Source organism: Sphaerodactylus townsendi, linkage group LG03 (assembly GCF_021028975.2).
Source record: "Sphaerodactylus townsendi isolate TG3544 linkage group LG03, MPM_Stown_v2.3, whole genome shotgun sequence".
In the NCBI taxonomy this organism is placed as follows: Eukaryota; Metazoa; Chordata; class Lepidosauria; order Squamata; family Sphaerodactylidae; genus Sphaerodactylus; species Sphaerodactylus townsendi.
The window spans coordinates 179,466,514-179,479,529 of record NC_059427.1 but is presented as its reverse complement, the minus strand read 5'-3'; the positions used below and the strand labels follow the sequence as shown (position 1 = coordinate 179,479,529).

The following is a 13,016-nucleotide window of genomic DNA, read 5'->3' as shown; positions in this document are numbered from 1 at the left end:
TGGCCCAGTCACAGTTCTTTCCAAACTCTCTTAGCGTCACCTACTTCACAAAGTGTTTGTTGTAGGGAGAGGAAGGGAAGGAGTAAATATGCTGCTTTGAGACTCCTTACAGGAAAAAAAGGTGGGGTATAAATCTAAACGCTTCTCTTTTCTTCACTAAGGAGTGAAGCAAACCAGCAAAGTGGTGGTGCTGAGGGGATAACTAAGTGGAGCTGTTGAGGGGATCCTGGGTTCAGCAGGGAATACCAAAGATACTTAGTAAAGAAAATTCATGTGAGGGATCATATATGAAATTGCCTCAGGCCAGACTGTTGGTATATGCAGCCCAGAACAGCCTATTTTTGACCAGCAGTGGCTGTCCAAGGTCTCAGACAAAAGCCTTTCCCAACCACAGAGGCGTAGCACCAAGCGGACAGGGGGTGCGTGATGCACCAGGCACGTTCCCCTGCGGAGGCGTGGCTGGGGCGTTCCAGGGGTGGACGGGGGCTTGGAGGGGCTCAGGGCGCGCATGTGCACCAGGAGCAGTTCCCCTTCGCTCTGTCCCTGCCCAACCATGCAGCTGAATTATATTCTTAACTGGAAATGCTTGTAGACCTTTACATACAAATCATGTACTCTGCTTCATCTTTGTCTCAGCAGAAGGCCCTGGAAGTGCAACTGGAGAGTCACCGCGAGGCCCACCACAAGCAGTTGGCACGGCTGCGAGATGAGATCAACCAGAAGCAGAAAATCATTGATGAGCTCAAGGAGTGAGTCACCCAGAGGGTGGGCCAAGTCACTTCCATGAGTGGGACGCGACTCACCATGAGGGCGGACTGTGTCTTGCGTGTTCGGGAGGCTGGGCTTACCGGTAGTGGTCGCCTTGACTAGCAGGCAGGATGACATAGCAAATGGCCATTGAGTTGAGGCTGGAGAGCCAGGGCTGACTGGAGAAGAAGAGGCCAACTCTAGTCATGCTGCAGAGTTGGAGCAGGAACCAGGAAGCACCTGTGGGGTTAAAAGTGGCCAAAACCATTCCTGGGCAAGCGTCAAGTTCCTGCGTCGTGACACTGTTGCGTTATGTGGGATCCAAGCAGGGGGCTAGTGGCAAGTTGAAACAGCCCAGGAGTATACCTGGGTGCTGTCCAGTGGTGGGATTCAAAATAATTCAACAACTGGTTGTTTACAAGCACCATTTTAACAACCGGTTCTGCCCAAGTGGTGCGAACCGGCTGAATCCCACCACTGGTGCTGTCGGGTCCTCAGGGAATGCTTAGCTCAGAGACATGGCCTTGTGCGTCAACCCCTTCCACGCTGCCAAGTCAAAGCCACGGCTGCTCAATGTGGACCTCGCTGGTGGTGGTGTGGAAGGAGGTGTGTGAGTTGATGCCAGTTGTCACCGCAGTGGTTTCCCAGGGGCATTCCAGAGGCAGCAACCCACTAGAACAGTGGTGGCGAACCTTTGGCACTCCAGATGTTATGGACTACAATTCCCATCAGCCCCTTCCAGCATGGCCAATTGGCCATGCTGGAAGGGGCTGATGGGAATTGTAGTCCATAACATCTGGAGTGCCAAAGGTTCGCCACCACGGCACTAGAAACATCCCTGGTAAGTTGAAGGGCCAGTCACTCCTGGGTGTGATCCAATGCCCTTGTCTCATCAGACCTTGTGTGTCATGTCTTTGTGCGTTCCATGGTCTGGAGGACTTCTACCTTGTTTTCCTGAAAATAAGACAGGGACTTATACAGAGGTGGGATCCAGCAGGTTCTCACCAGTTCCCAAGAGGGGGTTACTAATTATTTGTGTGTGCTGAGAGGGGGTTACTAATTGGGTCTGCTTTTCCAAGTTAGGAAATCTCCATTTCAGGGTCCAAAAATCATCAAGAATCCTGTTGTTTCCTATGTGGCTGATTAAGCTGAAGGTAGAAAAACGGGATAATTCTCCCTGTTGGGCTGTTTTAAAAAGAAGCTTTTATGTTTTAGACATATGGTAAAGTTCCTTGTTTAAGGAAAGTCTCCTTCTTTTGATTTCTAGAAACAAAATTAAGTATTTGAAAGTATTAAGTATTTGACAGGCAGTCAATTTTTCTGTTGGCAGTGAGATCTATAGGACTTGCTATAATGAGTTTAAATTCATGGGACAGAAAGATACCAGCTGGAATAAATTAGGAACTTTTTTTTTTTACAGTAAGAGTTTTTTTACAGTAACAGAGAAATTATTATTAATGCCCTCGCTACCGGAATGCCCGCCGCCACGCCTCTGGTGTCATGCCTTCACCCAGCTCCCATTGGTGCTCACATGCTTCTACTGTTTGAATCCCAACTCACCATGGGAACTCTGTTACTAAAAATTTTGGATCCCCACCACTGGACTTATATATTACTTCTTTGCTCCAAAAAAAAATGTGTTAGGAGCTTACTTTTCAGGGGAGGTCTTATTTCCCCCCCATGATTTTGCGCCCCTAGTGTGACCAGATCAGCTGCGCCAGGGAATCTGTAACTAGGGCTTATTTTTGGAGTAGGGCTTATATTTCAAGCACCCTCCAAAAATCCCAAAAACTCATGCTAGGGCTTATTTTCGGGGTAGGTCTTATTTTCGGGGAAACAGGGTAGGCTGCTAATGCAGGGCCTTTTCACTTCGTTGCTTGGCTTTGCTCTGCTCCTCCTCCCCTCTCGTCTTGTCTTGTCCTTTCAGCTCCCATAGGTCAGAACATATGTATATTGCAAACACAAACTAATTTCACTGTCCTGGGAATTAGGGATCTCTCCAGGGTTTTGGGGTCCACATACACACATACACAAACCCCTCCCCCCCAAAAAAAGATTAGGGGTTTGGGACAATTTTAGGGCTGGGACAATTAATCAAATTTAATCCACTGCCAGAAAGAAGCTTATGTTTACGACTAGTTGCTAAACTCTGCTCATGTGGTTATATCAAACAGACTCCGAGAGGCATTTGTTTGGATCCTGACCCTTGCTTCCTTTTCCCCTGCAATGCAGGGGCAATTATCCTACAGAGTATGTTTCTAGGTGCTAGAAACTTTTGCTTATATCAGGTTAGCATTTTTCAATGAACCGAAAAACATCTCGCAGTAGGGTGTTGTGGGTTTTCCGGGTTGTATGGCCGTGTTCCAGTAGCATTTTCTCCTGATGTTTTGCCTGCATCTGTGGCTGGCATCTTCAGAGGATTTGAAGATTCCAGCCACAGACACAGGCAAAACGTTAGGAGAAAATGCTACTGGAACACGGCCATACAACCCGGAAAACCCACAACACCCTAGTGATTTCGGCTGTGAAAGCCTCCGACAATACATTAAACATCTAGCATTTTGCAATGGAGGACCTCCCTGGTAAGGGTTGAAGAGGTAGTACAGATGGAAGCAAAGTTTAGGATCCAGCCCGGTGTCCCTGGATATGAGGGGAGATCTCACAAAAACTGGGGGGCGGGGCACGGCTTTTGGGTCATCCTGTCTTGAGTACTGACATTTGCTTCCCATGTCAATCTTGCACTCAGGTCTAAGGCTGGTGAGGAAGGATGGCGGGCAGTTGGCATGTTTTCCATCTCTATGTTAGCATCTCTGTCTCTCCGTATTCTATCCCTGCGCAGCTTGAACCAGAAGCTAGAGCTCGAGTTGGAGAAGCTTCGGGCCGACTACGAGAAACTCAAGAGCGAGGAGCTGGAGAAGTCGCAGAAGCTGCAGGAACTGACGTGAGAGACCCCCTTTCTCTTCCTCCCCCAACCCCGCTTTTAGTCGGCGGTGCTATGGGGGAAATCGCAAGAGGCGGGAGTCGCGTCTGGGAACAGGCCTCTACACGTAGCTCGTCGCTGCCACTATCAAAGTGGATTTCCATGTCTGAGGATTATTTCACAAAGCTGCAGACCTTAAGATTTACTTTGAAGTGCACACATGAAAGGGCAGTATGAGAATGAGAAAACGATATGACTGGAAACGCGTGTTTCTACAGTGCTCATCATAGATCCACAGTTGCCTGCAACTTCCTGTGGAGTTGGTGGAAAGCCTGGTTTTAAGGGACATTGTGGTTTAGCTGTCCTCACAGGGCTGTTGTGAGGATACCAAATGGCAAAGAGGATAACTGTGTATGTTGCCTTGAGCACCATAAAGCTTCCACCAGGGTGGAGAAAAGTGTAATAGATGCACTACCAGGCCTAACCTCAAAGAAGTTGCAATTATTGGTGTAATTATTGGTGGTGGTGCAAGGTGCTGTCAAGTCACAGATGGCTTATGGCCGTGGTGGCGAACCTTTGGCACTCCAGATGTTATGGACTACAATTCCCATCAGCCCCTTCCAGCATGGCCAATTGGCTCTAGCAATTGGCCATGCTGGAAGGGGCTGATGGGAATTGTAGTCCATAACATCTGGAGTGCCAAAGGTTCGCCACCACTGGCTTATGGTGATCCCTGGGGTTTCAAGGCAAGAGACATTTGGAGGTGGTTTGTCATTGCCTGCCAGTGTGGACTGACAGAGTTCTGAAATACTGAATTGGCCCAGGTCACCCAGCAGGCTTCAAGTGGAAGAGTGGGGAATCAAATCTGGTTCTCCAGAGTAGAGCCTACCGCTGTTAACTACGATCCCACACTCTCTGCAGTTCTTAGCTATTTCAAATATATATATATTTTTTAAATTGGGTTTATAAACCGCCCTCCCCCGAAGGGCTCAGGGCGGTGGACAACATAAGTAGAGCACAATATCAGATTAAATACAATAAATATAGATTAAAACGGCTCTAGTAAAAATAAACCCTACCCCATTTAAAATGCAGCATAAATTAACTCAGGATGGCGCCACTAAACCCCAGAGGGGAAGGAGTGGCAGGAACTCCATGATGTTATAAAGGAGAAAGGAAGAAGGAGAGGGGGCCCCTCATCAACAGCTGTAGTCTCTCCCAAAGGACCCGGGTGGAACAGCTCAGTCTTTGCAGGCCCCTGCGAACTCCAGCAAGATCCTCAAGCAGGGCCCGGACAGTTGGTGGAAGAAGCGTGCCCATGACCAGGCGGGGGCCAGAGCTGTAAAGGCTCTGGCCCGGGTGGAGGCCAGCCGTATCATTGAGGGGCCAAGGATCACCAGTAGATTGGCCTCTGCCGAAAGTAGAGGACCGATTTGGGACATATGGGGTAAGACCGGTCCGCCAAGAGGTAACGTGGAGGAGTCCCAGGCCGCGTAAGGCCTTAAAGGTCAACACCAACACCTTGAAAATGATTCGGTATTCGATTGGTAACCAGTGCAAGCGGCGAAGCACAGGTGTAATATGTTCTCTCATGGCACCCCCTGTGAGCATGCGAGCCGCTGCATTCTGGACCATAATGTGATTGAGACCATAATACATGTTATGTTTGGCATATCTTGACACAAGTGCCCAGCCTGACACATAGTCAAACATTATAATGGAAACTGACCTCTAAAAATATCTCCTTCGTCCTGCACTGCTCCAAATGCTGTGAGGGGGAGGGAAGAGACTCATGCAGCACTGGCGTAGGAGGTTAAGAGCTCGTGTATCTAATCTGGAGGAACCGGGTTTGATTCCCAGCTCTGCCGCCTGAGCTGTGGAGGCTTATCTGGGGAATTCAGATTAGCCTGTGCACTCCCACACATACCAGCTGGGTGACCTTGGGCGAGTCACAGCTTCTCGGAGCTCTCTCAGCCCCACCTACCTCACAGGGTGTTTGTTGTGAGGGGGGAAGGGCAAGGAGATTGTAAGCCCCTTTGGAAAGAAAGGGGGGATATAAATCCAGAGAACTCTTCTTCTTCTTCTTCTTCTTCTCTTCTTCCCTCCCATGCTGTTTTTGCTGGTAGAAATACCTGTGGGAGAAGGGCTGTTTGCCCCTTCCTTCAGCTCCACATGACCTGGGAATGAACTCCCAAGGAAGCCAGAGGAAGAAGCAAGCAGCCTCCCTGGCAGCCATTTCTACTGATAAAAGCAGTGCAGGAGGGAAGCACGAAGCCCCTCCTTTTCCTTCTCAGTGTTTGGAGCAATTAAGACATGTTTCAAGGTTTTCAAAGGACAGGCTTGCTCTAATGTTGGATTATAATTCGAATTGGGCCCGACACATATCAAACACAACAGGGATGTTGACCTTAAACCAGACATCTTCTCCCCTTCTCCCCACTTTGAGCACCCTCTCCCTTCTGCTTCTCAGATTTCTGTACGAGCGACATGAGCAGTCCAAGCAGGACCTCAAAGGGCTGGAGGAGACTGTGGTAAGTATATAAGGTACCCTTGACAGAAGGGAAGCTGAAGGTCATAGTGCTCTTGTCTTGGTTGGGTCTTTCTCAGTGGTGGGATTCAGCCAGTTCGCACCAGTTCAGAAGAACCGGTACCTATTTTTTTGTTGAGTTCGGAGAACCGGTTGTTAAAAGCGGCTTTCAGAGCCCCAGAGCAGCCGGGCGCTCGGCTGCTCTGAGGAGCTAAAAGCCCCAGAGCACCTTCTCCCAGGGGAGCGAGGGGGCTTTCAGAGCAGTGGCAACAGGGCCCCGTACCTCTACAAGAAGTTGCTCCACAGCAGGTCAGTTTGGCAGCGAGGGAGGGGCGGCGGCAGTGGGGGGAACTGGTTGTTAAATTATTAGCATCCCACCACTGGTCTTTCTGCTCATCTTCCCTCCAGGCCCGTGAACTCCAGACCCTCCACAACCTTCGCAAGCTGTTCGTTCAAGACGTCACGACTCGAGTTAAGAAAGTAGGTGCTTCTTGCAATAATGACCACTGGGTATAATTGTAAAATAACTGCTCCCCAACCCCTCCCCTCCCCGGCGCGACTGACAAAAAACACAAAATCAAGCCATGAACATATACAGTGGCAGTCTCTGGAATGATGAGAACTTTTTATCTTTATCTTTATCTTTATCTTTATCTTTATCTTTATCTTTATCTTTATCTTTATCTTTATCTTTATCTTTATCTTTATCTTTATCTTTATCTTTATCTTTATCTTTATCTTTATCTTTATCTTTCATTCATTTTATCTTTATCTTTATCTTTCATTCATTTTATCTTTATCTTTCATTCATTTTATCTTTATCTTTATCTTTCATTCATTCATTCATTCATTCATTCATTCATTCATTCATTCATTCATTCAATCATTTATTTATTTAATATACCGCCCTATCCCCGAAGGGCTCAGGGCGGTGTACAGTATAAAATATCACATATAAAAAACATACATACAATTTAAAACAATTAAATCCTAAAACAAATTGTGTCCCAAAACAGTGTCCCACGAAACCCTTACACAACCCTCCCACAGTAAAAGAATATGCTCCGGTCGAAGCTGGAGTATTGAAGATAGCCAAGAGTCAGCTCCGGGGAGAAAGGGAAGGAGGGACAATTAGGCTGCTTAAGACCCTTGGTGGATTTCCAAATTGCCCCCCCCCCCCAACAAATCCTTGCAGGCCCCCAGCTTGCACTAATAGTACTTAGCCTCTGAATATTAGAATAGCCAAACTATTTCATGTAAATTACTTCCATAAATTACTTCCAGCAATAGGTCAATAGACTTATTGTTCACATTGCAGGTGGATGTGGGTGACACGAAGTTTGAGAAACAAAGGACTGTTCCCCCTAGTAAATGCACATTAGTGCATTAGGTTTGATCTCAGGGACTTTTTAATCCTCCGCTCTGTTTCTTATAAGGACCAAGCTACACAGTACATTGGCGATCCATGAGTGGACCTGTCCCCATATTAGTATGACTTCAGAATAGCCACAAGTGCTCTGATTTGGTTTGAACCTGTGGTTTGGGGGAAGAAGAGGTTTAACTCATTTCATCTCACACTGCTTTCCCAATGGTAACTCTTGTCTCTCTGCCTGGTTGTGGAAACAAAGCAGTCAAAAAGAGGGTGACTCTTCTGGTCCCCCTCCCCCCAATACCCCTGGGTCCTCATTTTGGAGAAATGATGCATGGCAAGGAGAGACCACCACCCCTCCTTCTTCCATAAGAACATAAGAACAAGCCAGCTGGATCAGACCAAAGTCCATCTAGTCCAGCTCTCTGCTACTCGCAGTGGCCCACCAGGTGCCTTTGGGAGCTCACATTTAGGATGTGAACGCAATGGCCTTCTGTGGCTGCTGCTCCCGATCACCTGGTCTGTTGAGGCATTTGCAATCTCAGATCAAAGAGGATCAAGATTGGTAGCCATAAATCGACTTCTCCTCCATAAATCTGTCCCAGCCCCTTTTAAAGCTATCCAGGTTCCACAGTGCCATGTCCATGATTCATATTGCCCCCTTACCCAAATCAACTGGGGAAGCAGTGTGTGTGTGTGTGAGGGGGCAGAAATAATTCTCCCCTTCTACAGTTATGCCCTAATTTTCCCAGTGTTTTTTGTGTGGAACAAGTACTGGTACTCCTATATAAGGGTGTATCACTTTCTACCAATTCCCCCCTCAGGATTTGGGAGAGCTCCCCCAAGAAGTATTGATACTCAGTACTGGTGGGTACCATTGCAGAAAGCCCTGATCCCAGAGGTGGGATCCAGCAGGTTCTCACAGGTTCCCGAGAGTAGGCTACTAATTATTTGTGTGTGCCGAGAGGGGGTTACTAAGTGGTGATTTTGCCACGGGATTTTTGCCTCAGTTACCCCCCCTCCTCCCAGCAGTAGCGCGCAGAACTTGAAGCAGTCTAGCAGGAGGTGCACCGGTGTGCGTGGCAGCCTGCGCCTGCGTGCATTCATTTCCCGCCCAAGGACCGGCGCAGCGGCTGTGTCCTTGCCACAGCCCCGCCCAGGAATCCCCGGCCACGCCCCCGTCATGACCCGCCCAGCCCCATTGGCGCTACGCCACAGTTTGAATCCCACCATCATGGGAACCTGTTACTAAAAATGTTGGATCCCACCACTGCCTGGCCCCCCTAACGACGCATATTTAAAATAATCCTTGTTTTCATGGTATGTCTTAACCGAGCCGTAGCCTCATATTTAGATTTGAGTTGCTCAAAACAAGGAAAACACTCAACAGCCTGTTGCATTGTTCACCAATAGAAGCAGGCCTTTGCTGTGAGCCTGTGGCCTCCCGAGTATATATCCTTGTACCACTTGGCCTCTCTTGTCTGAAAATAAAAATATCCGTACTTTGTTTCCAGAGCGCGGAGTTGGAACCTGAGGATAGCGGGGGGGCTCATTCCCAGAAACAGAAGATTTCCTTTCTTGAGAACAACCTGGAGCAACTTACAAAAGTTCACAAACAGGTTAGTAGAAAGAAGAGAGCTGGACAAGCGCAGTGAAGAATTTCAGAGACCAGAGATGGGAGGTGGGGGCAGAAATGATGGGGACTGGGTAAGGTAGCTGGCGAGTTCAGCCCTGCCCTCCCTCCTTCCACTTATTCCGCTGGGTGGGTAGCCTCTTTCCCCTCCCCCATTTTGCATTGTCTCTGTGTATTGTTGTAGCTTTGAATGTTGGTTCATGATGTTGCCCTCTTTGCTGCGCACACTGCCAGGACTTCTCTCCCCACGTCTCCCGATTTCTGCCCTGTGCCCAAGTCCAACCCGGCATGAAACACTGCACTGGTATGATTCATACACCCTACGCTTGCTGGCTGTCCCCTTCCTGAATCGAACCTCACTTTCCCTGTCACACTTAAAAGGCATGTTTGCTTAGATCCCTTCCCTACTGTCTTTCCAGTAACTTAAAACTGCATCCAGTCACAGTGAGAACCTCTAAAATCATCGTAGGGGAAGGAAGGTGACATGGTACAGCCCAACCTCATCACATCTCAGAAGCTGAGCAGGTCTGGTACTTGGATGGGAGAGGCAGGCAATGGCAAACCATCTTCACTTCTCATTTGCCTTGAAAGTCCCTTGCTGGGGTTGCCATAGATCAGCTGCGACTTTACAGCACAAACATGCATAACATCATCGCAGCCCTCCTGGCTGTGTTTTTGCTGGACCGCAGCCGCACAGTCTTCTGGGAATGATGGGACTTGGGCACAGTGAGGTGTTCGGAGTCCAAGAGGGATGGGCCACATGCCACTTCTTGGCTGCTGTTTTGGTCACTATAGTATGGGTGATGCTAATACTGTTTCCTGGAACTGGTGCATCATGCTACTCTGTTCCTGGATGTTAAAACCAAATTTCTTCCTATAAGAACAATTAGGAACAAGACACATAAAGAAAAAGTCATCGAGCGCTTTATTGATAAAAATTAGACAGTAAACTTGAGGAATGTGTTTGAGTTGCACCTGTTCTTATTTTCTATATATATATATATATATAAAAGGCAAGGCATGTTAGTGATGATTCACTTTTTAAAGAGCTGCTCAGGCCTATAAGCAGATGGGGTAGGCCGCGCTGATATGAGCACGTGCAAGGTGTATTGACAACCACTCACAGTTTTCTAGAGCCTGTTGTATTCTGTCACGCAACAGGTTTTGTTGCTGGTCTTTTATAATTATGCAGTACTTTCAGTGTTCCAAACACTTCTCATGCATTATCTCGTCCTAATGCTTACAAATGCCCTGTAAGGTAGACCAGTGTTGCCACATGCATCTTGCAGAGCCGGCACTGCTTAAGGCTGAGGGGCTTACATAAGGTCATCTAGTGCGTTTGTGGCTGGAATCTGAACTGTGGGACTCCCGGATTACACTTGGTTCTCCAAGTTATTATGCTACATCTACAACCAGACCAGGTATTTACTGTATAGAACAGAGGTGTCCCAACTCTGGCACTCCTGATGTTCACAGACTACAATTCCCATCAGTCCCTGCCAGTATAGCACAACATGGACACCCCTGATATAGAACATGGAAACCCTGGTTCACAGTTACCATCAACCAAAAGAGCCACAGTTGCTTCCATCTCTGGCATGAGGCCTGCACTTCAGTGAGGCCCGCAGATTACATGTTCCTCTGGCAGAGGCTGTTTCAATGTGGGAAACACCTGCCAACCACAAACCACAATGTAGGAAACATCTGCCAACCAGGCAATGGCCTTTCTATCTTTCCTGGAACATTGGACAGGTGCCATATTGGGGGAACAATACTCTGAAGAGCCATGCTGCATGATTCATAAAATCATAAAAACAATCAGAAGTAAAGTTTTCAGATTCCAAAGGTAGTCCTGCATAGAGCATGCTATCCAACCTGGATGCGATCAAAGCTTTGCACTGTGGTCAGTTTCCCCTTTAGAAAACTGATAGGATTACTAATCCCGCCCAGCCTGGGGAAATGTCTTTCTCTAGTCTCCTCCCACTGCATGTCAATACATATATCCCTTCTGTTGTCCTAGGGCAGGGGTGTCCAACTCTGGTGCTTCAGAGGTTCATGGACTACAATTCCCATCAGCCCCTGCCATGCCAGCAGGTAGTTCATGAACATCTGAAGCAACAGAGTTGGACACCCCTGTCCTAGGGTGTCTGAGATCTTGGCAGCCTTGAATGACCATGCCAGATTTCTTTACCTGTGTGATCTGGTATGATTTTTTGGCTGCTGGGCCCACAGCAGGGGATCATTTGGTGGCTGGAGATTCCCACTGGAGATTCTTATGCTAATTGGAGTGGTGGAATCTGTTGGTTCAGTCCAAGCAGGGTAGTGCAGTGAGAGAGACCTGGTGGGAAATGGCCGGGATCAGAATGGACTCCACCTTAACATTCGCTGTATCTGTTCTTCGTACTGCTTCCTCTTCTTCTTTGCTGCCCAGATACATGTTGTGTGTCCATTCTTCCACTAATTTATTCCATCATCCCCATCATTACCTCATCTCCTTCCCCCTAGGATTTTCTCCACTTAGTGTAAGAGGAGACCTGCCACATAGCTCGTCCCCAGCGCGGGGAGCTTTTGGTTCTCCGGGGCAGGAAGTGAGAGGGACTGTGACACAGTTGGCCATAGACGTGCTCTGCTGTGGGGTGTAACTTGTCCCCTCTCTGGGTCTCCAGAGCAGGGCCTAGCTGGGGACTGTGTCGGTGTGCTCAGTCGATGTATGTGTCCCCCCTTTTCCCCTTTGCTGCTGCGCCCTAGCTGGATCGCTGGGTCTCCAAGGTACCGTATGCCTTCCACCCCACATAACCACCTGCCTGCTGGGCTGGGCAGGAAATGTTTGCACTTGGTGACCAAACTGGGAGCACAATTTTGGGAAGATGGCATTGGGGGTGGGGGCGGGTACCAGGCATCTATCTCCTCCTTACCCTTCCACTGTCATGACAAACCCCCCCATGCCTTCTGTCTGTTTGATTGCTGTGGCAATCTGAGGTGCCTAACAATTCCATTGCCATGGCAACCCTATCAGTGTGTGGCATCCTCTGGTAAGAGGCCCGCACTTTGCTACCATGGCAACCCTAGCCATTCTGGCCTGCATGGCTAACACAAAGAGCCCATTCATTTCTGGTGACTTCTGTGGCATCTGGCAATTTCCGTTGCCATGGCACCCCGACCAAATTTCCCCCGGAAAGCAGCTACCACCACGGTAAATCGGGAAATAAATAGGTAAACAAAAGAAAGACAAACTGCTCATAGCTAAATAATCAAGAACCATTTTCTCTCCCATCCACTTTCAGGCTAAGTGAGTGTGGAAAAGACTGAAGATCTTGGGCTCCGAATAATGTCACATCTTTACAAGCCCTATAGTAGAGAGGAAGTGACTGTTAAACCACTAGGTTTCTGAGCAGAACGGGTGACTTTCCCTGGCCCACCAGGCTTGCCAACAGGCCTGGAGAAAAATGTCCTGTCATTTCAATAGATGTTTAATATGTGGAAATAAGCAGCCTTTATGGCTGGGATGTCAATAACATTCCATTAAAGAGACAGGGTATGTTATTTTCTTCAAGCAGTTGGCAACCCCTATGCTCCCATCAAGGTGATCCTGATGTCACCTTTTAATAGGTGGGGGCCAAATGTTATCAACTCAAACATTTTCTCTCTCCGACCAATTTCCATTCTGCTAGAGGCTGCCCCCCCCCTCCAACTATGGCTTCTCCATTTCATATTGTTCTACTCCTCCCTTGTGCATGCTGCCTGCTTGTAGATTGGAGCTTGTGTCTGGTGGGAGCTAAGGGGTCACCTTAGCCCAGAGAAAACAGGCTCTTCCCCTCAT

General features: G+C 48.2%; 1 protein-coding gene across 1 annotated transcript in view; it reads left to right on the top strand.

The window, feature by feature from the left end:
- KIF5A (kinesin family member 5A) overlaps window positions 1-13,016 on the top strand; it is a 93,410-nt gene that overhangs the window by 65,445 nt on the left and 14,949 nt on the right. Inside the window, 5 exon segments of the mRNA XM_048488667.1 lie at window positions 640-749; window positions 3,587-3,688; window positions 6,138-6,198; window positions 6,603-6,674; window positions 9,078-9,182. Of these exon segments, the coding sequence (XP_048344624.1) occupies window positions 640-749; window positions 3,587-3,688; window positions 6,138-6,198; window positions 6,603-6,674; window positions 9,078-9,182 (450 nt within the window).